The sequence below is a fragment of the Lepus europaeus genome, chromosome 21, assembly GCF_033115175.1.
Source record: "Lepus europaeus isolate LE1 chromosome 21, mLepTim1.pri, whole genome shotgun sequence".
NCBI classification, from domain to species: Eukaryota; Metazoa; Chordata; class Mammalia; order Lagomorpha; family Leporidae; genus Lepus; species Lepus europaeus.
Genome location: NC_084847.1, coordinates 55,908,586 through 55,932,703, shown reverse-complemented (window position 1 = coordinate 55,932,703; position 24,118 = coordinate 55,908,586). Strand labels below are relative to the sequence as shown.

At 53.3% G+C, this 24,118-nt stretch overlaps 1 protein-coding gene across 9 annotated transcripts in view; it reads right to left on the bottom strand.

Moving 5' to 3' along the window:
• USP42 (ubiquitin specific peptidase 42) overlaps positions 1–24,118 on the bottom strand; it is a 50,224-nt gene that overhangs the window by 1,495 nt on the left and 24,611 nt on the right. For 8 of the 9 annotated variants that reach the window (XM_062180527.1, XM_062180528.1, XM_062180526.1 and 5 more), the window contains 14 exons: positions 21,184–21,294; positions 17,052–17,154; positions 15,753–15,820; positions 15,008–15,078; positions 13,460–13,542; positions 12,371–12,482; positions 11,536–11,676; positions 11,257–11,357; positions 9,929–10,082; positions 7,584–8,288; positions 7,376–7,470; positions 3,174–4,589; positions 1,938–2,239; positions 64–97 (listed from right to left, as the gene is read on the bottom strand). In XM_062180527.1, the coding sequence (XP_062036511.1) occupies positions 90–97; positions 1,938–2,239; positions 3,174–4,589; positions 7,376–7,470; positions 7,584–8,288; positions 9,929–10,082; positions 11,257–11,357; positions 11,536–11,676; positions 12,371–12,482; positions 13,460–13,542; positions 15,008–15,078; positions 15,753–15,820; positions 17,052–17,154; positions 21,184–21,294 (3,470 nt within the window). In that variant the 3' untranslated portion in view covers positions 64–89. Of the gene's footprint in view, positions 1–63; positions 98–1,937; positions 2,240–3,173; positions 4,590–7,375; positions 7,471–7,583; positions 8,289–9,928; positions 10,083–11,256; positions 11,358–11,535; positions 11,677–12,370; positions 12,483–13,459; positions 13,543–15,007; positions 15,079–15,752; positions 15,821–17,051; positions 17,155–20,153; positions 20,275–21,183; positions 21,295–24,118 lie in introns of those variants that run through there. The other variant, XM_062180534.1, reaches the window with a different exon arrangement.

Genomic DNA, 24,118 nt, shown 5'->3' with positions numbered 1-24,118 from the left:
CCTGGGTGGGGACCCCCGGGGGCCTGACCCCTCTGTGCCTCTGCAGACAGGACAGCGTCTTACCGTAACTGGTGGGTCTCCAAGGCCATTCAGTCACCTACAAGGTAAAGGTTAGGAGACAGATGTTAACATCAGTGCAGGACTGCTGGTGCCTGTGCCATGCGCGTGGTCTCACAGCAGGCGCCAGGAGTCCACCCCACAGAAGTGGGGCCGCTCGGGTGGCACATGGAGCTACTTCTCCAAGAGCGTGTGATGCCAGAGCCACTGGTCCCAGTGTTACAAGGCGCCGAGTAGGATGTCCCGCCCGGAGGACAGGACCGATCGCAGCCACAGGAACAGCAGAGCGGGGCGTGCATGGCATGAGGCATCCACCTGCAGGCCGTGGGCTCCTGAGCCTGCGCTCACAGCAAACCAGGTCCCAGTGCCATCACGCTGGGAACTCTGGCCTGGCCGCCCCAGGAGCCTGCTGGTCTATCAGGATAGAAGATTCCGCCAAAAATTCTGGGATCCTGCCCAATACATAGGACAGGGGCTGGCATTGTGGCGTAGCAAAGCCACCGCCTGCAGTGCCAGCATCCCATATGGGTGCCGGTTCGAGTCCCAGCTGCTCCACTTCCGACCCAGCTCTCTGCTATGGCCTGGGAAAACAGCAGAAAATGATCCAAGTGTTAGGGCCCCTGCACCCACATGGGAGACCCAGATGGAGCTCCAGGCTCCTGGCTGCAGCCAGGCCCAGTTCCAGCTGTCAAGGCCATCTGGGGAGGGAACCAGCAGATGAGACCTACCAGTCTCTCTCTCTCTCTAACTCAGCCTTTCAAACACAGATACATCTTGGAGGAAACAAAACCAAACCCACAGGACAGACCCACTGCCCGGCTTCATCCCAGGTGGGCGTGATGCCCTGCACCACGCAGGGGGGCATCGCCCCTCACCAGCCCCCTCCCCACACGCCACTTCCTCCTCTGGAAGTGCACGTGGCTCCTAGAGCCACAGGAGGAGCACTGGAGGCCCTGCAGCTCCTGTGCTCACAGCCACGGCCCCAGCTCCGTGCTGCCAGCACTCGGGGCCCAGCTGCCTGGTCCTTGCGGCCAACTCCCTTCCAACAACCACCCCACACTTGCTGCGGCCACTGCAGGAGACGGGCCAGCCCCAGCTCTCCCCCTGCCCCACAGTGCACACCTCAGCGCGCCAAAACCCTCAAGAGCCAGCCGACAGACACATGGAGGCCCCGGCCACGGCAGGTGCGCCTTTCAGCAGGGCGGTGGCCGGCAAACTCCCACTAGGGGCAGGCAGTGGCGCCTTCAGCTCTCAGGCCCGGGCTGCGATGCCCGTGCAGTGGGAACAGCGGCAGACAGGCCCGGGAGCACTGTGCGTCCAGCCAGCCTCGGGCACGTCTGTGATCACTGGAGAAGCTGCAGCCACCGGCCCCTCACAGGTTGTGTGGGCCCAGGGCAGCAGTCGGCTGCCGACGCGCACGGAGCCTGTTTCTAAGGAGCCCAGGGCTCCCTTCTAGGAGGGAACAAGGAGCAGACGGCCGCTGACCTGAGGGCGGGCGTCCGAGAGCAGGAAGCACGGCTCCGTGACCGGGCGACCCGGCCTGCAGAGCAGGTGAACACGACCCCCGCTGACTGAGGGGCGGCCCCGAAGTCGGGGCACACCCAGGAGGCCAGAAGAGTAAGTGTACAATACACAAAGACTTTCAAAACATCTCGCAAACAGGACTGCTGGTCCCTCGTGATGGGAAACAGACCCCCAGAGCCGCGCACCCCAGGGCTCTGATGGCGGCCAGCACCGCGGGGCTGAGGCGGTCCCCGCACGCTCACGGCCCACACCACACGGGGCCGAGGCCGCGCGGGGACAGGGCGGCTCTGGGCGACTGTGCCCCTTTCACGCACTGCCACAGTTTCCATCACCTTACTCCCAGTACCTCCTCTTACCCTGGCCGTGCTCAGACAGACGACCCCTGCTGGCCCGGCCCTCCGGTCGGAAATGCTTGGTCTTCTCGCGGCAAGGGCCGAGCCCCTCCGGAGGCAGGGCGTCGGCGAGGAGGAAGCCGCCCTCTGCTCTCCGGAAATGGTCCACAGTCTCATAGCTCGCGGCCTTGGCTATGTGTAGTTCCGACACTTTCCCAAAGTCCTCGGACTTCCTCGAATGTCTCTTCTTCTTCTTCTTCTTCTTCTTGTGTCTGTGGAGGTCGGCGTCAGAGCTCGCTCCTGCAAGGTCTGAGTCCTGCTGGTGCCTGTCAAAGAAGCAGCGGGATCCTGAACACCTGGAGACCGGCTCGCCTAGAGAGCCCGAGCCCCCTGCCGTGTGCACCCCCTTGCGACGCGTGGCTGTGGCTGGCTTTCCCTGGCCTAACTCTGAGCTGAGGGCCACCCACCCACTCACCAACTTCTGCCTGCTCAGCAGCGAGGCCCCCACGCTGCTCCCTTTCCCTGCGACCAAGGCCGCTCCACCAGGCGTCTCGGCACAGGGTCCCCAGCTCGGGACCACTGCTGTCCACGGCTCCGGGAAGCCGCTGCCACCCGGGGTTCTGCCTGTGCTCGGCCACCTCAGCATCTTAAACTCCAGTGTCCTGCCTGGAGAAATGGAGAAGTGGAGACAAAACACACAACAGCGACCAGCACCGCGGCTCACTAGGCTAATCCTCCGCCTGCGGCGCCGGCACACCGGGTTCTAGTCCCGGTCGGGGCGCCGGATTCTATCCCGGTTGCCCCTCTTCCAGGCCAGCTCTCTGCTGTGGCCCGGGAAGGCAGTGGAGGATGGCCCAAGTGCTTGGGCCCCGCACCTACATGGGAGACCAGGAGGAAGCACCTGGCTCCTGATCGGCACAGTGCACCAGCCGTAGCGGCCATTTGGGGGGTGAACCAACGGAAGGAAGACCTTTCTCTCTGTCTCTCTAACTCTGCCTGTCAAACACACACACACACACACACACACAACAGCAGGTCTCAGCATCCCCACTCTGGGGGTGCAGGCTAAGGGCAAAAACACGGGGGCCCGCATCTTCCACCCGCCTCCGAAGACACAACCCCTCAACCAAACGTACACGCAGCAACGGAGCCACGTGACAGAGAACACACGCAGCCGGGGCCCACGCGCACAGTGGCCCGCAGACCCGCTGACCGCACAGCCGTCCCAGCGTCCACCCTGCCACGCGAGGCCACCCTCACCTGCAGTCGCGGTCGCGGTGTTTGTCTTTGGATTTCTTTTTCTTCTTTGACTTTTTGTGCTTCTTGGCTTTCGGCTCCTCCACGGGCTCCTTCTGTGGGCTCCTCGGGGCTCTGGCGGCGGCGTGGCCGTCAGCGTCCAGGCTGCCGTACCTCCGCTTGTGGCCCCGCGCGTCCTCGTGCTCGTGGCACCGGTCCGAGAGGCGGGCGCCGCTGTCCTGGGCGGCAGGGGTGGCCCTCTCGGGGCCCAGGGGCAGGGCCGGGGCAGCGCCCACGCGGGGGCCGTGCAGGTGGCGCCGCTCCTTGTCCCTGGCCGGGGCCTCGTAGCCCTTCCTGCCACTGCGGTGGTCCTTGTAGGGCCGGCTGCCGTGCAGCGCCGCCCGCGAGTGCTCCCGGGCGCCGTGGGAAGACTTCCACTCGCGGGCGGCGTACGGGGCGTACCTGTCGTGGTAGTACCTGCACTTGTCCCACCTCATCCTGTCCACGTAGCACTTCTCGCGGCCCCAGCCGTGCTCGCTCTCTGAGTGGTGGTACCGGCTCCAGTCCTGGTCGGAGGCGCTCCTGTTGCGCGAGTGGTGGTGGCCGTACCTGCCCAGAGAATGGCGCTCGCCGGGGCTGAGCCGCTCGCCATGGCTCAGGGGGTGCAGGCCGCTGCCGCAGGGCTCGCGGGCGCAGCGCGGCTTCTTGTGGTGGTGGCCGTCGGTCCTGCTCCGGCTGTCCCGCGCGTGCTCCCCGCTGGAGGACCGAGCCCTCCAGTTACGGTAATGGCCTCGGTCAACCTTCCGGAGGCCGCTGATTCTTTCCTTCGCGGGAGAGCGATCCGGAACACTCTGCCCACTCTTGCTGTCATGGGCCCTCTCCCCGCGACCCTGCTCGGGGCCGCCTTCCAGGTGGCTCCCTGCAGTCCTGTCCGGCTGGGGGGGGGGTGACGCATCTGCAGGTGAACCTGTGCTTCCGGAAGGCTCCCTGCAGAGGGACACGGCCAGCTTCTGCTCACACACATCTTCAGGAGGGACCGTGGGGGCTGGGCTCAACCTCTCCACGGACTCCGTGGGCGCTGGGTTCTGGGGGCTGTCCACCACCAGCCCCGTCGCCTCCTGGGGTGGGCTGCTGGGGTCCTCGGGCAGGCTGTCGGAGTCGCCTCGTGGGGAGGGCGGGTGGTCCCCCACGGCATTCTGGGCCGTGGCACACGGGCTGCTGGCCCCGGGCGGGGGCTCCTCCGCCACCGCTGAGGTCTTGTCAGGGACTTCTTCTTTGGTAGAGGTGACGCTGGGTTCGGAGGGCAGCGTGGCCTTCTTCACGTTCCCGCCCAGGCCGGCGGCCCTCTCCTGGGCAGCGGCAGGGGCACCGCCAGCCTCGGGCTCGGGGGCTGCACCTTCGGGAGGGTTCTTCTCCGCTCCAGCTGCGCCGCAGGCCCCGCTAGACAGAGAACAACAGTCAGCCCGGCTCCACGAGCTGCACCACTGGCCGACCGCGACAGGCCGCAGAGCGCTCGCTGCGCCTTCCGCCACCCCGAGCAGGCCGAGCCCCGAGCAGGCCGAGCCCCCAGCAGGCCGAGCCCCGAGCAGGCCGAGCCCCCAGCAGGCTGAGCCCCGAGCAGGCCGAGCCCCGAGCAGGCCGAGCCCCGAGCAGGCCGAGCCCCGAGCAGGCCGAGCCCCGAGCAGGCCGAGCCCCCAGCAGGCCGAGCCCCGAGCAGGTCGAGCCCCGAGCAGGCCGAGCCCCCAGCAGGCCGAGCCCCGAGCAGGCCGAGCCCCCAGCAGGCCGAGCCCCGAGCAGGCCGAGCCCCCAGCAGGCCGAGCCCCGAGCAGGCCGAGCCCCCAGCAGGCCGAGCCCCGAGCAGGCCGAGCCCCGAGCAGGCCGAGCCCCCAGCAGGCCGAGCCCCGAGCAGGCTGAGCCCCCAGCAGGCCGAGCCCCGAGCAGGCTGAGCCCCGAGCAGGCCGAGCCCCCAGCAGGCCGAGCCCCCAGCAGGCTGAGCCCCCAGCAGGCCGAGCCCCCAGCAGGCTGAGCCCCAAGCAGGCTGAGCCCCCAGCAGACTTCATGTTGCCGTCCCCCCACCGCACACATGCAGAATCCTGCATCGGGCCTACGTCCTGTCCCAGTTTTCAGCAGCACCAGCCCCGTGCGTCTTAGCTTTGTTTCTGCAGGCACCTAATTCCTAACGCCCTCATCTGCACCAAACGTCCGGGGGGGGGGGGGGGGGGGGCTCCGACTCTCCCTCGCCATCCCTGAGCTCTGCACAAGCCCCACAAGGGAACCCCCGGGTACTCAAGTCGGCTTCGGGCATGGCCGCAGGGTAGGGAAGCCGCCAGGAGACACGAGTGGCAAGTCAGCAAAGTGTGCACACGTGGTGGCTTTGCGTGTCACCCCCTGCAGGTGACTCTCACACACGCTACAGCTGACGGCCACCAAGCTGGATGAGGACAGAAGCCAGGCGGTCACCACAGAAGCGGGTGAGGAGCCCAGGCCTTCTAACCTCACGGTGAGTAGGGATCGAGTGCTCCCTACCCACAAGGTCCACGCCATCCCCGAGCGCGGAAGAGCCGTCCTCTGCGGGGGCAGCTCCGCCTGCCAGGGGCCGCTGGAGGCACCGAGAGATGGGCCTGCTGGCACGAGTCCCACGCCACAGTGGGAAACCCCAGCCATGACGGAACCGGCAGTTTCTGCTGCATTTTCCAGGGCAACCACGGTGTCCACGTGGAGATGGCCAAACTCCAATTCTGCCGGAACTCGGCAGGAGTGTCAACCACAAGAACACAGCGTCCTGACGGCTTGTGCGTATGGCCTGAGCGAGCTGCCCACAGGGCCCATTCCTGACGGCCGCAGTGAGAGTGGTCTCGCCTGGAGGCAGCAGGGACCCAGCCGTCGCTGCACTGGGACCCACTTTTACGCTCCTCAGTCCCCTGACGGGAGTTCAGGGCTCTAGAGGGAGTGTCACAAACTCTGCTCCCTGAGAGGGCCGACGCCTTCACATGTCCTCACAGACCAGTCACTAAAAGCAGTGGGGCAGGAGCTGTGGTGCAGCAGGCTAAGCTGCCATGGCAACAGTGACATCCCCTTCGGGAGAACAGAGTGCTGGCTGCTCCGCTTCCCATCCACCTCCCCGCTGCTGCAGCTGGGCAGGCGGCAGAAGATGGTTCAGACACTTGGGTCCCTGCCTCCCACGTGGGGACCAGCATGGAGTTCCAGGCTGTTCGCTTCAGCCTGGCTTAGCCTCAGCTGTTGCAGCCATTTGGGGACTAAACCAGCAGCTGGAAGATCTCCTTTGCTTTCCCCCCACTGTCTCTTTCTCTCTGATGCTCTTCCCTTTCAAAAAAATAAAACTCTTAGAGAAAGAAAAAAAAAGCAGTCAGCCCTGTGGCGCAGCAGATAAAGCTGCAGCCTGCAGTGCCGGCATCCCATACGTGCACTGGTTCCTGTGCTGGCTGCTCCACTTCTAATCCAGCTCTCTGCTATGGCCTGGGAAAGCAGTAGAAGATGGTCCAAGTCCTTGGGCCCCTTGCACCCACGTGGGAGACCTGGAGGAGGTTCCTGGCTCCTGGCTTCAGATTGGCACAGCTCTGGCCACTGTGGCCATTTGGGGAGTGAACCAGGGGATAGAGGATCTTTCTCTCTCTTCCTCTCTGTAATTCTGCATTTTAAGTAAAGTAAATAAATCTTTAAAAAATAAAGAAAAAAAAAAACAGATTAAATGAAGGGTGGGCACCAATTGGGTGCTGTGGCACAGCAGGTTGTCACCAATTACAATGCCTGCACCCAGGATCAGAGCGCCAGCTGCTCTGCTTCTGATCCAGCTTCCTGCCAATGGAATCAGGTACCTGCAGCCCGGCTGGGAGACCTGGACAGAGTTCCCGGCCTCTGGCCTCAGCCTGGCCCAGTCCAGCAGGTGAAGAGCTACCTCTGTCACACTGGCTTTCAAGTAGACAAAAATAAACTACATTCACAAGCAAAGATCAAATGAGATCTTGGCATCAAATTCAGAAGTACGCCAGGAAAACAGCCAGGCAGGCAGCGAGGCTGTGCGGGAGGCCCGGCGGCCTGCGGACACGGCTCCCCCAGACTCTCGGTGCCATTTGCTACATTTTTTCCTTACTCTTTGAAGGGAAGCAAAGTATCTAATCCTATCATTATTCAAATCCTGCCAGGACGCAAAGTGTTCATTCTAAGACTTGTGCAGTCTGCCGTGTGCTACGGCATCCGTGTCTTACCTGGTCTCATCTGCCGGGCCTTTCGCTCTGCTGCTGCGTTGGAAGGTCTCTAAGAGCTCGTCTTCTGGGAGAGATGGCAGAGGAGCAGGCGCCAACTACAATAGAAAACAGACACTGCAGTTCTAGCCGCCAGCTCGCACGCTGCCATCAGGCAAGCGCACTGCCCTGAACACGCAAGGCCTGCCCCTGCCCCCGCGTGCCTGCTCACCTCCCCAGGGAGACCGTTCGCCTTAGAGAAGCAATTTTCTGAGTGCGGAGCAGGCTGGACTTGGCAAGCGGCGCCATCAGAGGACACCCCGTTCTCCTTCGGGCCGCTGTCGGCACCATTAGCACCACTGAGAGGAGGGGGCTCCGGAAGCGCGTGCTGAGAGGCCTCGCCACCTTCCACGTCCCGAGCAGGAGAGCGGGGCTCTTCGGTCGTGCCGACCCCGACTCCGTTCTCTTTACTCAGCCCCCGGGGCTCCTCATCAGACTCCTCGGATGACTCGGCGCCGTAGGGGACCAGCACGCCGGAGCTCAGCTTCGACCTGCCGTTCACCATGGGCTTGGAACAGGGTTTTGCGACCTTACCGGAACCTGACGCTGCAGGTGCGTTCGAGGTAGGCTGTATTGCAGAAGGAGTGGCAATGGTAGAAGAGGGGGCCGGCTTGTTCGGGATCTCCAAGGAATTGCTATGAAGGCTAGGCTGAGACTGACCTTGGCGCACAGGCAACTTGTTGTGAATACTGATTGTGATTTTTTGTTTCTTGGGATGTTCCGGAATAACAGAGGACCTGTTAACTGACCAGTTTTGAACAGAAGCTGAAGCATTGACAGGACTAGCCCTGTTGACAGCGGAATTTCCGTTAGGACTTGACATGGAACTGCTTGGTGTGTCTTTCAATGGTCCGGTCCCGTTTAAGTGAGGAGAATTCTGGAGGAGGAAACCATAGCCAGGTCAGAGCTGAAACACCGGTCACCCATACAGATCTGGCTGCAGACCCATTCTCATTTGGGCCTTTTTCTTTTTAGGGCTAACAAATTTTACACAGCTACAAATACCTTCCTTTTCTTCCACAGACACTTCTTACAGGGCCCAGTTTTCTGGCAATTAATAGACAAGTAAGACAACTGTGTTTGTCAGAACACAACCCAAGACCATATTCTTTCTGTTCAAATCTGACAGAAATGAACAAGCCCCTCTGGGCAGGAGACCACACACGTGCTCCTCGGCGGGTTTCCCGGGAAGTCGGCACACAGCGGCAGAGGGAAGTGCCCCGTGGGCAGGCTCAGAAGAGCGGCCTCGTCCCCACCTGCTGAGCCACAGCCCCTGCCCACGAAGAGTTCTACACAAGCAGTGCTCCTGCTGCAGGTCCTCAACCCTGTTGCTATTGCCAGTGGTAGCCCAGGGGTGAAAGCCAGTTTAAGTATTGCATTTGCAATATTTTCTCAAATATCTGAATTAGTTGCTTTCTTAACATTTCAAGGTTCCACCAAAAAAAAAAAAAAAAAAAAAAAAACTGTAACTCCAAAAATCTATCAGAGCCGCCCCTTCCATGGGCTGCACAGTGTCGGGTTTCCACTGCCTGATACTACTCAGAAGCAAAACCAGTCAGGACCCCGCTGCCCACCCAGCTCACAAAGGCCTGTGATTAGACAGAAGCACACAGCCAGTCTGCTTGGTCATTCAAAGCAAACTCAAACTGAAAGGCTACAGCACAGCACCAACGACACCCTTGTTCCAAGGTGTGGACAAGCTGGGGGCAAGGCAGTCTCTTCCGGGAGCTGGGCAAGGGCAGGCCTGCTCTATGAACACATGCATCATGGCACACAGGTACATGGTCAAATCCAGGTGGGCTGCCCGTGGGAAATGCTATGCTCCTAGTGGCAAAAATGGATCTAAGAAAAGCAGCCTGGTAGAAGGGTGGCTTTGGCCGACACATGGCTCAACAGGCTAATCCGCCTAGCGGCGCCGGCACACCAGGTTCTAGTCCCAGACCAGGAGAAGCACCTGGCTCCTGCCTTTAGATCAGCGCGGTGAGCTGGCCACAGCACACCGGCCACGGCGGCCATTGGAGGGTGAACCAATGGCAAAGGAAGACCTTTCTCTCTGTCTCTCACTGTCCACTCCGCCTGTCAATAAATAAATTTAAAAGAAGGGTGGCTTCACTGGATCCTTACCCAGTAAGAATCCCCAGAGACAGGGATCTGACCAGCAGCTAGGACACCCACAGCCCCTGCAGGAGCACCTGGGTCTGATGCTGGGCTCTGACTGTCCTCCTCCTGCAGACCCTGGGAGGAGCGCCCAGCTCCGGCCCTGGCACAGTAAGCACTTGGGAAGGGAGTCAGCCACTGACGAGAATGGAGTCCATGGTGGGAGCTGAAACACCAGCAGCCCCAGACTTCTCCCTACTGAGGCTCTCTGCACATCTGAAATGTTTTCTAGAACAGAGCATGAACAGACTGTGACAGCTCAGCTAAACACGAGGACGTGGCCCGGGGCAGAGTTAACCCGAGGGCGTGAAGGACGCAGCAGGACGAACATGAAGACTGCACTCTGCGGATGAGGTTTACCTTCATCCCGTGGGCGGGAAGCTGCGGGCCGATGAAGCCTGGCGTGGCCTGTTTGTTGCTGACCACCCGCTGACTGATGACCGGCCGAGGAGAGGACTGGCCAGGGCTGTGGGTAGAATGAGGGAGCTCACCCCCATTCTTCACATCATGGGACCTGGAGACAAGCAGAGACATTGCCTCGGATGAGACAGAACCCTCTGAGAAGGTTCACTGACAAGTTCAACCGCACGTGGTACGTGGCCTGGCAATGCCTGCACTCGACGCTGGACAATGTGGATTCGAGTCCCAGCTCTGCTCCTGACCCCAGCTCCCTGCTAGCGCACACCCTGGGCGACAGCAGGGAGTGCTCAAGGACTTGGGTCCCTGCCACCACGTGGGAGACCTGGAAGGAGTTCCTGGCTCCCAGGCATCGAGGGCTGAAGCAGCAGATGAGAGGTCTCTTTCTCTGCCTTCCAAATAAACCATATATATACATCTATAACATATATACACATACATGTAACATATATATGTATATATACATATGTGTATGGAACTGACAGAAAAACAAGCATACTTTTATCACACTTTTATGTCGCACTGTGCAGAGCTTTGCACATTCCCCCCCTGAGGCTGAGGGCAACGTCAGGAGCTGCACGGGTGACCGCGGAAACGGTATTTAGCTCCGTGTCCCAAGGACGCCACCGCTTCTCCGCTCGTCCCTGGCCTCACCTCTCCGAGGCAGTCCCTACTCATTCAGCGGATCACCCTGCAGGCCTGCGCCCACACTGCCGTTTTCAAAGCCAGCGTCCAGCGCTGTAGTGCTTTTCCTCCACACAGTCAGGACTGTTGTGGAGCATGACCACACGCTTCACAGGGATGCCCCCGTGAGCTGCATCAACGCCCGTATACGGGCACGGTCATTCTGCCACTGTGGGACATTTCAGGAAGTCTTTATTTTGCACTAATAAAACAGGACATTTTGGAACACACATTTCCCAAAACTGGGATTAGCGAGTCAAGTGTGCAGCCGCCAACAGCCAGACAAAGCTCTGATCCAGTGCCGTACAGGCCTGGCCTGGCAGGGGCCTGTGCTCAGTGGTGGGGAGGTGCAGCTGTGGCCAAGCCAAGGGCTCAGAGCCCCTGGGTATCCACCCCTGTCCTCCAGGGCTCTCCCCCTTCCCCTTCCCTGACACTCTCCCCAGTGAGGCACACTCACGATGCGCATGCTCCCCCGTGTGCCCGCTCACGATGCGCACTCTCAGGCCGTCCTCCCTCCCCTCAGCGCACTGGCAAAGCCATGGGAACGCCGCTGTTCCCACCAGGAATGACAGAACAGGTGCTGATACCTGATGTAGAAGAGGACGTAAGCTTGCTGACTGAGTACCGATCTGATATCACTCGTAGACACGATGGAGTCGTTCATCTGATACCAGAGGCCATTGCTAGCCTACCAAAGACCGTGAACAAAAGAGCTGTTCAGTTTAACACGCAATATAATTAAGAGATACGTAAGAAAAATGGACATTCACATTTTAACTGTAAAAGGATCCCCTCTCCCCTTCAAGAATGTCAGTGCTGTCCTAGACTGTAGAAGTACACGTAATTAGCAAATCTGCACAATTTACCTTGATGTAGCAAAAGTAATGGCCCGCATGGCAGTTGAAGCCAGTGTGCACCAGCACTGCGTACAGAACATAAATAATTGCTTCTCCATTTGGCTGAGACATGTACGGCCGGATATCAAGATACTCAGGGTATTTCACATCCTACACAACAGTGAAAGGGAAGAGAGGAACATCATTTCTGAGGGCACACACATCGTCCCACAGAGCCAGGTGTGTGGTATCTAGGGTCTCCCGGGAGGAGACCAGCAGGACACTGCACCTGCGAGGCTGCAACAGAAACCTACTACACGGAGCCCCTGCAGGGACAGGACTAACCTGGAGGACACCTGAATCTCAGGGGTTTAAGGCAGTCTCACTGTATTTGCTAATTTCCTGTAAATGAGTGAAGAGCCACATGGAGTGAATCCTTCAAACAGAAACAGAATAAGAACACTGGACATCACCAGCACATTTAAATAACCTCCTGCACGCACTGCCTGTCAGGAGACAGGTGCACCAGCAAGAAGGCAGACTGTGATGAGAGTGGCAGGACCCAGCAGGAGTCCTGTGTGGATTCCTCATGACCATGGAAACCAAGAATTGATCATGGCGTCCAAATGCAGACAGCACTTGCCAATTTTATCATCAGAGAGTCTAGTCAGCTAAAAATCCAGGGAGCACTTATCCCAAAGTACTGGCTCAATTCTTTAACTTTTTTCTTGCTTCCAATTTCTGGAAGAATTTAGACAATCAGTCAACAAAACTGTCCAGTGAGGTCACTTACAACCGTTAATAGCCATTGCCCCTTGAGCCTTGACAGGCTCAACACAGAAAATCAGTCGTAACATCCACATACCTTAGCAATCTTTCCACCAGTAAAATTCGCAAAGCGCTTCAGAGAAAGCGTAAGAACGTTAGAGGACCTGTGTATAGTGAATCTCTTTGACGCGGGAACCATCTTTTTACACCTTGCAATAAACAAAAGATTGCGATCAATACGGATTATTTACTGGCGATTTAGTCTTTCCCTTGTCATTTCTGAGACACTGTCAAGTTTCAAAAGAAGGTTGACTATATGAGAAGCAACACCCTCTTCCACCAACAGTGAAAATATTAAAATCAAAAATACAGAGAGAAACTGCTTAATTAGCCTAAAAGGGAAAAAATGAGATAATTCTGAAATACAAAGCTACACAGGCCACCATGAATGCTAAATTTAGGGTAACTCAGTTCAAAACAAACTGGACAACAAACTGATTTTCAAGATATTAATCTTGTGAAATAATGCCCTATCTAAATACATGAGAAAGAAAAACAAACATTAGAAATGCTAATATAATTTAAAACCAAGGATAAATCCCTGTGGCCTGAGAGACAAGAAGGGAGCCTCTTCCCTCGAAGGTGAGTACATGACGATAAAAGATACTACCCAGCTACAAGGTGGAAATCCTCTTAAAATATAGGAAACAAAGGTTTCTTAAAAACCGGTTCTTGATTTTATAGGGAAGTAAGTAACCAAAATCAGAGGTTTCCAGCAGCCAAGACCCCAAACCCAGGGCACCCTCCCACCCAGGGACAGAGCTGTTCCTAACCTGCGAGGAAGCGGCTCTTCACCCGACTTCAAGCCCTGTCAACCAAAGTCAGCAGACAGCTGCTCGTCAGCCCGCCACAGTGTGAAAAGCACGCCGGAGTCAGGGACCCACAGGTGAGTGGACAGTGCTCTCCTCACGCAACACCTGCCCTGCAAGGAGGCGCCAGTCCCCCAGGGCACAGAGCTGCTGGTCTCGGAGGTGCGCGCTGAGAAGCGGCATGCTGTGTCTGGCTTTGGTCAGCAGGGCTAAGGCAAGCTGCCGGCCCACTCTGATGCCCCAGACCCTCCCACCACACCTGCCCTATGCCCCCACGGAGCAGCTGCTGGCCGGCTAACGAGTCACCACCAGCGTACTTGCTGCATTTGTAGGAGTTCTCTCCGTCCAGCTGTTCTGGCTTCACAAACTGCTCCAAGGCCTTGTTCACACTCTGAGCAGCCTGGGACAAGAAACAACACATGCATGTCACACGCAGCCAAGTGACCAAGGCAGAACCACAGGCTGAGCTGAGAAAGCAAATAATTATGTAAAAAGGAAAATTTCCTTTACTTTCTTCACTTTTCCACATGTGTACCCCTAGTCTCCTCTCACTAAAAACAAGCAGATTAAAGGAACAAAAACATATAAGGCTGCTAGCTACAGCATCACTCAAAATAGCATGAAACTGGAAATAAAACAAGTATCGACGAAAGAATCAAGCCATAGATTACAGTACATCCACTGCTGGACTGCCACACGAATGCCCACAGAACACACGTGTACAGCAACGAGTCCAAACAGTATTAGACAAAAACACCAAGTGGCCAAACCAGACCAGGCAAAATCTCATTTTTTTATACAAAGTAAACACAATAGGGGACAGCATCGAGGTACAGCAGGTAAAGCCACCAACTGCGACACTGGCATTCCACACAGGCGCCAGTCCGAATCCTGGCTGTTCTACTTCCGATCTGGCTCCCTGCGAAAACAACAGAAGATGGCCCAAGTGCTTGGGCCCCTGCACCTGGAATAAGCTCCTGGCTCTGGACCGCTGTGGCCATTTGCAGAGTGACCAATGGATGAATGATTTCTGTCTCTCCTCCCCCAACCCCGTACAACTCTGCCTTTCAAATAAATCAATATTTAAAATAAAATAAAAAAGTACACCATATATCCTGGAGAAGACACACCAAGCTGCTCTGAGCTCTGGGCTGCGGTCTGGCACGCACTGCCATGCCGCTGGCACCATGAGCAGGAGCCGCAGCCGCATCAGAAGCTCAAGGACAACAAAAATGTAGAGCTCAGGAAATGCAAGAAGCAAATGTTTCTGAAGAAGACCAACCGCCTGTGACTGGTTAATAAACCATCAAATCCAGCTTTATTCAGACTTATTAAATGAAGTTAAAGGTGGGCCAGCGCCACGGCTCACATGGCCTGCGGCGCCGGCATCCCATATGGGTGCCGGGTTCTAGTCCTGGTTGCTCCTCTTCCAGTCCAGCTCTCTGCTGTGGCCCGGGAAGGCAGTGGAGGATGGCACAAGTGCTTGGGTGTCTGCACCTGCATGGGAGACCAGGAAAAGGCACCTGGCTCCTGGCTTTGGATTAGTGCAGTGCCGGCCGTAGCGGCCATTTGGGGAGTGAACCAACGGAAAAAGTCCATTCTCTCTGTCTCTCTCTCTCACTGTCTGTAACTCTACCTGTCTAATAAATTAAAAAAAAAAAAAATTTAAAAATGAAGTTAAAGGTGATAAAAAGATTGCTTTTTTTATAATGTCTATTTTTAAAGCTTAAATAATCACCTCCAAAAAAAATCTTATCAAACACTTCAATTCATATTCTCTAACAAGTATAAATTATATAAATTATAAATACACAGTTAAAATAAAACAACATTTTTAAAACTACAACAAGAATGATCAAATTTACCTTTATCTCCAATGTAATATCAAGATATGGATCAAAAGTATCTGAAACGCCCTTGCAATTCAAACACTTGACTGAAATAAAAATAAAATGCAAAGGATTAGGAAAGTGTAACCATGATGGCGATACCAACTACTGAAACAGAATACAAATATTGTTTCAAAACCAAAAATTGTACAAAGTATAATTTTTCTGCATCAGAATGAGCAAAAACAACTTTTCTAAATTAAGTGTCATGAGACTGGCCTCTTACGCGCTAATGGCTGGAATGTAAGCTGGTTTATCTTAGAAGGACAACAAGGCGTACACACACTCTGTGATCCAGAGGAATCTGTGGTGTGGGTAGGTGGCTGGCGGGGTGGATGCACACACACATACACACTTCCACACAGTCTAAGGGCACATGGCATGGGCATTCATGAAGCAGTGATGGTAGTAACACCACCAACAACCAGACAGCAACAACCTGAAGAGCCATCAACAGGGAGCTAAGATAAGTAAAATACAACTGCAGCTGTGAAAGACCCTGTTAGACCTTGTGCTGAACTGTAAAAGAGGAAAATAAACGCAGTACACACAGTGTGTCCCCAGTCACACTGCAGACCGTCACAGGGCCCCCTCTGGGGAGCAAGCCCGGCAGCCTGGGCTGGACCGCAGGTGTGCCCTGCATGAACACGCTTCCAGGGCTTGCACTCCGTAAAACCAAACGCATGCATCACTTGATGTACTTCTACAAGCAAAAATTTACCTCTAGATCTTAGGTATCCTCCAAATATCTGACAAACAAGCGTGGTGGCCTGGGTGTGTCTGTCTAATCTGAAAAACATTCAAACAGTGACATGGGAGAAGAGCTCTACAAAGATATGGATGACATGACCAGATTGTAAAAGCACACGCATTTAAGAATTCAAATAGGAGACCCAGAAAAAAACAAAGCCATCAGCACAGGTGGCAGACAGAGAGCAGTCCTCCCAGCCAGCACACTGCAGGGGTGGGACGAGTGCAGGAGGGGCAGGGTAGCAGGGACTGTGTTACCAAGGGTCCAGAAACGGAGGCCGGAGGGGAGAAGGGAGGAGAGGAGGAGAAAGAAGCAGAGAAAAAGGAGGGAGGTCATGGCCTACTGGGTAAAGCTGCCACCTGTGATGCTGGCATCCCATAAGGGCACTGGTATGAGTCCCCGCTGCTCCACTTATGACCCAGATCCTGCGAAAGCAGCAGAAGATGGCTCAGGTGCTTGGGCCCCTGAACCCAGGTGGGAGACCTGTAGGACGCTCTGGGCACTGCCCCAGGCATTGTGGCCATTTAGGAAGTAAACCAATGGATAGAAGACCTCTGTCTCTCCCTCTCTGTAACTCCAACTTTCAAATAAATAAAACAAATTTTTAAAAAAGAAGAAGGAAGAGGAGGGAGAGGGACAGGAAACAAAAACAAAAAAGGTCTCCCAGGCTGCAGGTCACCAGAGTAAAGGTCAGGCACGACCAGAAAGGAGATGCAGGGAACTCCAGAGGTGTGCCGACACACGGCTGGGGCAGGAACTTGGCAAAGTAGTTAAGACACTACTTGCCATGCTAGCATTCCCTCGCACAGTGCCTGGGGCACAGTCCTGGCTCTGCTCTGATCCCTGCTTCCTGCTGAGGCACACCCTGGGAGTCTGGAGGTAATCAGATACTGCGGTCCCTGCAGCCGAGGGGGAAACTGGAATGAGTTCTAGACTCTTGATTTCTGCCGGCCCAGCCCCAGCTCTGGGGGCATTTGGGAGGGAACCAACAGATGGGAGCACTCACTTTTTTTTCTCTCTCCAATAAATTAAATAAATAATTTTTTTTAAATATCAAAATTCATTTCCTGACATTGAATTCAAATTGTTATGGTGGGTATACTTTTGTAAGTTCCAACAATTTAAAAATAACGCAAACCAGCTGGGAAGAGCCCACGCAGAACCAAAGGTAAAGACAACACAGGACCCTGGCTTCTAGCGTGAAGACAAGGCAAGGCCGGGCAGCAGAGAAGCGAGCAGCAGCCCTGACCGACGCTCTCTGGTACTCACTTATTGCTTCCATTCAAGCACGCCTTTTGCATAGCATCAACAGTGTACTGAAGGAATTCATGGGCATCCTCTTGGTTTCCAAAACGGAAGTGCCTAGCTATCCCTGTGAAATTCGAGGACGAGGTTCAGTCATCACACATTATATGCCCAACCGCATCCCCAAAGAGTTACATCTTGTGAACTAGAGTGCACAGAAAAACCCCTGAACAATTACTTTACAGAGAAACTGCACTGACATAAACTTCCCTAACAACGGCCAGGACTGTGCCCTGTACACCACCAACGGCCCACAGAGGCTACCCGTTTATGAGGGTCCAGGGAGTAGCTGCCCTTGTATCTTCAGCTAATTCATGAAATTACAGCTCAGAAAGCCCAACATCAGCTACACTGTCTTAAAAGTTTGTCCAAGGGCCAGCACTGCATTGTGGCTCAGCAGGTAAAGCTGCCACCTGTGACATAGGCATCCCATATGTGCACTGGTTCATGTCCTGGTTGCTCCACTTCCCACCTAGCTCCCTGCTAATAGACTGGGAAGGCAGTGGAAGATGGATCATTTGTTTGGGCCCCTGCCACCCAAGTAGGAGGCCCGGATGGACCTCCAGGCTCCTGGCTTCAGCCTGGCTCAGCCGTGGCTGTAGCAACCATCTGGGGAGTGAAACAGCAGATGGAAGACCTCTCTCTCTCCCCTTCTTTAATTCTTTTAAATAAATTAATTAATTTGTTAAAAAAAAAAGTTCTATCCCAAGGACCTCCTCAGCTGCACAGTGGCATTTCAGTGCTATTTCTGACTAAGCAGTTAAGACCAGATTATTCTATGAAAGTTACAATTGAAAATGTAGCACAAAAGTATGACTAGTATCATAAAACATGTTGAATTTTATGTGTATGAATATACAGCAATATATATTAGCTTGAATCACACAAAATTTCTAACATTCCATCAGTTTGGGCCTACAAAGAATGACAAATTTCATGATTCAACCATGTGTGTTTATTTGTGAATGTTCGTACACACACTCACAAAGCAACGACATTCTTAAAGGCTAGGTTGAGGGGCTGGTGTAAGCACAATGGGTCAAACCACCGCCTGCGACACTGCATCCCATGAGCGCAGGTTCAAGTCCCGGCTGCTCCACTTCCAATCCAGCTCCCTACTAATGCACCTGGGAGAGCAGCAGAGATGGTTCAAGTGCATGGGTCCCCACCACCCACGCAGGAGAGGTCCAGATAAAACTCCAGGCTCCTGGCTTTGGCCTGGCCCAGCCACAGCCATTTCGGCCACTTGGGGAGTGAACGGTAGATGGAAGACCGTTCTCTTTTTCTTTCTCAGGTGGAAATCAGTCAGTCTCTCTCTCCTCCATACTCTCCCTCTGTACCTCTGCCTTTCAAATAAATAAATCCTTAAGAAAGAAAACCACCAGGTTTAAAAATGCTTGCTTGCTACCATGGACAAAAATAAAGACATGCATAAGCAGTCAAAATCTGTTCCGGCAAAAATTCTACCAAGACCCAATAATCCTTTAAATACTGCTGCGCTGTCTCCTCAAGTCTGTCAACCATGCCAAGAGCCAATATATTCTTTTCTTAAAAAAAAAAAAAAAAAAATTTAAAATTTATTTGAAAAAGGCCGGTGCCACAGCTCAATAGGCTAATCCTCTGCCTGTGGCGCTGGCACACCAGGTTCTAGTCCCGGTCGGGGCGCCGGATTCTGTCCCGGTTGCCCCTCTTCCAGGCCAGCTCTCTGCTGTGGCTTGGGAGTGCAGTGGAGGATGGCCCAAGTGCTTGGGCCCTGCACCCGCATGGGAGACCAGGAGAAGCACCTGGCTCCTGGCTTCGGATCAGCGCGGTGCGCCGGCCGCAGCACGCCGGCTGCGGTGGCCGTTGGAGAGTGAACCAATGGCAAAAGGAAGACCTTTCTCTCTGTCTCTCTCACTGTCCACTCTGCCTGTCAAAAAGAAAAAATTTATTTGAAAGGCAGAGTTATAGCGGGTGGGGATGGGGGGACAGAAACAGCAAAAAAGATCATTCTCACCCCTGCCGGTTCACTCTCCAAATGGCTACAACAGCTGGGGCTGAGCCAGGCTGAAGACAGGAGCCAGGAGCTTTGTCACATGGGTGGCAGAGGCCCAAGAATCTGGGCCTTCTTCCATTGCTTTCCCAGGTACACTGGCAGAGAGCTGGATCAGAAGTGGAGCATGGGCCAGTGCTATGCTGTGCTGTAGCAGGTGAAGCTTCCACCTGCAGTGCCAATATCCTCTATGGGCACCAGTTCAAGTCCCGGCTGCTCCACTTGCGATCCAGCTTCCTGCTAATGTGCCTGGGAAAGCCATGGGAAATGGTCCAAGTCCTTGGGCTCCTGCACTCACATGGGAGACAGCAGAAGAAGCTCCTGGCTCCTGATCAGCAGCTCTGGCCATTGCGGCCATGTGGGGAGTGAACCAGTGGAAGGAAGATCGATCTCTCTTTCCAACTCTGCCTTTCAAATAAACAAATAAATCTTTACCAAAAATAAAAAGAAGAGTGAAACAGCTGGGATTTGAACAGCACTCACATGGGATGCCAGCAATGCAGGCAGCGGCTTCACCTGCTGTGCCACAGTACCAGACCCACAGCAAATGTAATCTTTAATCTTTGGCAGCTTTTTAGACAAAAGGATTATAGTGTGTAACTAGTTATGCGCCACTATAGTTAACCAACTATATGTCACACTAAGAATTATAGTTTTTATTTGCATGCATCTTTATTACAACTTAAACTGATATAAAAATTTGCTCAAAAAACCCACAGAAAATGCCTAATAAGAAATCTCAGGCACCCTATTTAAACTTCAAACAGAAAAAAGTGAAGTTTGTCTACAAATCTGCTAAGCTATGGTTATACATTTTTCAGAGTAAAAATGTGATGTTAACAACTCCTGTCACCATGTATAGTGTGGTGGTACTTCACAACAGTGGAACAGTGGGTCCTGGGAGCAGCGGTTATGTCACCACGTGGGATGCCTGCAGCCCACGTCAGAGTGCTGGGCTACTGTCCCAGCTTCCTGCTCACACAGCCTGAGAGGCAGCAGATAACAGCTCAAAAACTCGGATCCCTGCCACCCACCTGGATGGAATTCTGGGCTCTTGGCTTTGGTCTGGCCCAGCCATGGCCATTGCCGGCATTTGGGGAGAGAATCAGCGGATGTAAGATTTTTCTCTATATCTCACTGCCTTTCAAAAAAAATAAAAATCAAGGGGTCAATGTTTGCTGTGGTTAAGTCGCTGCCTGGGACACACGCATCCGTGTCAGTGTGTCTGCTTACAGTCCTAACTCTGCGTCAGACTCAGCACCCTGCTAACACACACCCTGGGAGGCAGCAGATGATGGTTCCCATACTTGAGGCTCTGCCACCTACACAAGAGACCCAGATGGAGTTATGGGCTCCTGGCTTTGGCCCTTCTCTCTCTCTCTGCTTTCAAATAAAATGAAATAAATTTTTAAAAATTTACAAAAAGTGGGGCTGGTGCTCTGGCACAGTAGGCTAAGCCTCCACCTGTGGCACCAGCATCCCACACGGGCGCCAGTTCGTGTCCTGGCTGCTCCTCTTCTGATCCAGCTCATCCCAGGGAAGTAATGGAAGATGGCCCAGGCACTTGGGCCCCTGCACCCACGTGCGAGACCCAGAGGCAGCTCCTGGCTCCTGGCTTTGGATCAGCGCAGCTCCAGCCATTATGGCCATCTGGGGAAAGAACCAGCGGATGGAAGACTTTTCTCTGTCTTTCCCTCCCTCAGTCTATAACTCTACCTCTCAAATAAAGTCTTTAAAAATTTTTACAAAAAGAAAATAATATCACAGTTAGTCTTTTCTAAAATTCAACCATCTAGGAAAAAAATATTAAAAATAATTTTATTTATTGATAAGCAGAATTTAAAATAAATTTGCTTATATTAAATTGAATATTGTTTTCCTTATTATACTGTATCTTTGGTTCACAGTTTCAAAATGAATATAGGAATTACTTAACTAAAAATATTATTCGATAAAGATCTCAATGTGTAATAAAACATACTTCTTTGATTTATAATACACGAGAGGCCATTAAGACTAAGTAGCTAATAAATGCTCACATAAACCGCCCCGGGTGATACTTACGCCGCATCTCATTGATGACGAACATGGGTTTGATAACATCCCCAGGATTACTGAGTGCCTGGGTAATATGTGCTTGCATTGTGCACATCATACAAAAGCCTTCTGCATGACCTGAAAGACAGCAGATGATAGCCCTCCAGATTAGCACACACGACTGTCCATGCACATGAAGGCCGTTCACAGAAGGGGCGCACTCCTGCAAGGCAACAGTAAAGGCTACGCGCATGCACTGAGCTGTCTACTTTAGTCACAGCCACTTAATTCTCTCACGGACCGCGGGGATAAGAGCACTGGCTCTGGTCCACAAGAGAGGAGAAAGGCTCAGGAAGTCCAAACTTCGCCCCCGTCAAAAGACTCTTCTCTCACAGACACACAGACTCCAATCACACTCTTAAGGCCGGTGCTCTTGGCTGTTCTCTGGCCTCTGGGAGGAATCTCTCCCTTGGCTGCCTTTGTCTCACCGCAGGGGCTGCACACCGCTGTGTGAATACCTTGGCTCTGCTGGCCTCCTAGACAGCCCCTGCTGCGTACTCTTCTCTGCTTTTTAACACATTTTTTAAAATGTAAAAATCATTCTTAGTTCACGCTAACTAGTGCTACCGGCATCAGGTATGCTACTAAGCAGCCTAGAAAAGTGGAAGGTATTCCCCAAGCAAGAGGCCCCCAAACACCAAGAGCACTGAGGCTGAGAAGCTGCCCGAGATTAAGGGATGCTTAGAACTTACCTAATAAAGGCTCAGAGGCCTCAAAAGGATTAAACTATTTCCAATTAACTGGCCCACAGCAATGCTCAAAAATACTTAACATAACAAAAAAAATATTTCTAGGACCAACAACAAAAACTCAAAATGTCTCACACCTAATCAAGAAGCAGAAATCATGCAAAAACGCAGGACTGAGCAGTAACAAGGATAAAGCAAACAGAAATGATACAGACAACAGAACGGGGAAACACGGCATTTTAAAAAATATGTTCATATGTTCAAGGAGGTGAGAAAGACAAGGGCATGTTAAGGAGCACACGGGAACTGATCCAAATCTACACCTGGACAGCAGAATCTCTGGGATGAAGAACACACCAGCAGGGATTATCACAGATCAGACACCATGGGAGAGAAGGCTAATGAACTTAAGATAATCATTATGGACAGAACATGTTCATAATGAAACACAAAGAGGAAACATTCAGAATAACAACAGATAAACTAAGAGTGAGCTCTGGGACAACTTCAAGTTGTCCCCAGTATCCATGTACTTGGACTGAAGAAAGGACAGAACACCTGCTCCAGAGACAGCAACCACCACACCAGAAGAGCACTAGGGAGCGTTCTGGGGGACAGAGTGGCTCTGCACCCTGCTGTGAGCCGGTGGTTCACAGGCGCTAGCTCCAAATCGGAGGACTTCACACCAGAAAAGTGACTTTTACTCTGTTAAGTATAAAAATAAAAATGGTTTTGTATAACCAAATGTCTGTTTTGATGGAAACAGTAACACCTAGATCTAAGAACATAGACCCTACACCACAGAAACATGAAGAAAACTGCAAAGAACTATCCACACGGCCTAAGACTAGTGATAAGAGCATCCTAAGAGCAGTTAGAGATAAAAACATGAAGTACACAGGAATAAAGGTAAAAGTGACAGTGACAGTGACAGTGACATCTTGTCAGAAACAACACAGGCCAGTAGACAATGGAGCAACACTTTACGTATTAAAAGAAAAATAATGTCAATAGAGGATTCTACACTCCACAAAAACACGTTTCAAAAAAAAAAAAAAAAACCAATAAAGGCCAACACTGTGGTATAGCAGGTAAAACTGCGGCCTGCAAAGCCAGTATATGATATGGGTGCCAGTTTGAGTCCTAGCTGCTCCACTTCTGATCTGTCTCCCTGCTAATGGCCTGTGAAAACCAGGAGACGATGGCCGAAGTGCTTGGGCCCCTGCTGTCCACGTGGGAGACCTAGAAGCAACTCCTGGCTTCAGCCTGGCCCAGCCTTAGCCATTGTGGCCATCAGCAGAGTAAACCAGCAAATAGAAGATCCCTCTCTGTTATGTCTGTCTGTCTGTCTGTCTGTCTCTCTCTCTCTCTCTCTGTAACTCTAAAATTTAAAAAGAAAAAATCTGAAAAAGAAAAAAAAAAAAGAACTCCCATTTCCAGGAATGTGGAAAAGAGGTAGTTTTCCCTACTCCTCCTACCAAGTACAACCAAAAAATCCCTAGGCATCATGCATAAAACAAACATGAAAAGGCAATGAGAAGGAGAGAGAAGAGGAAAGACATGCTAGACAGACCTCAGGGCCCAAGCAAGACATGGTGATGAGTTCCCTGGTAGGAGTGGAAGAAGTCAGCAACCCAGACACACAACAAATGCACACAGTAGAGCTCAAGCAAACTTGCCTGTTGCCTCCAGTGCAAGAACAAGGAAAGGGGCATCCTGGCACAGCAGAAAATCTCTAGAAAAAACTGCTCCATTCCAGTCTCCATATATGTATGTGTGTATTTTTTTCCATGTAAATAAAAACCTTTCTGGGGGCCAGCTCATAGCACTATAGGTTAAACTGCCACTTGCCATGTGGGGGATCCCATATCAGAGCACCAGTTAGAGTCCTGCTTGCTTTACCTCCAATGTAGTTTCCTGCTAATGGGCAGTGGATGATGGTCCATGTGCCTGGGCCCCTGCCACTCACCTGAAACCGGGACAGAGTTTCTGGATTCTGGCTGTGGCCAGTCCTAGCTATTGTAGCCACTTGGGGAGTGAGCCACTGCATGCAAGGTTTCTCTGCTCGCTCTCTCTCTCTCTGATAGCTCTGCCTTTCAAATAAATACATCTTTACAAACAGCAGCTTTCTGGCTGGGGAGAGGCTGCCCCTCCCAGGTAGCTGATCCTCAAGGACAGCAAAGAACTCGGCCTGTTAGGCGGCTTCCCGCCAC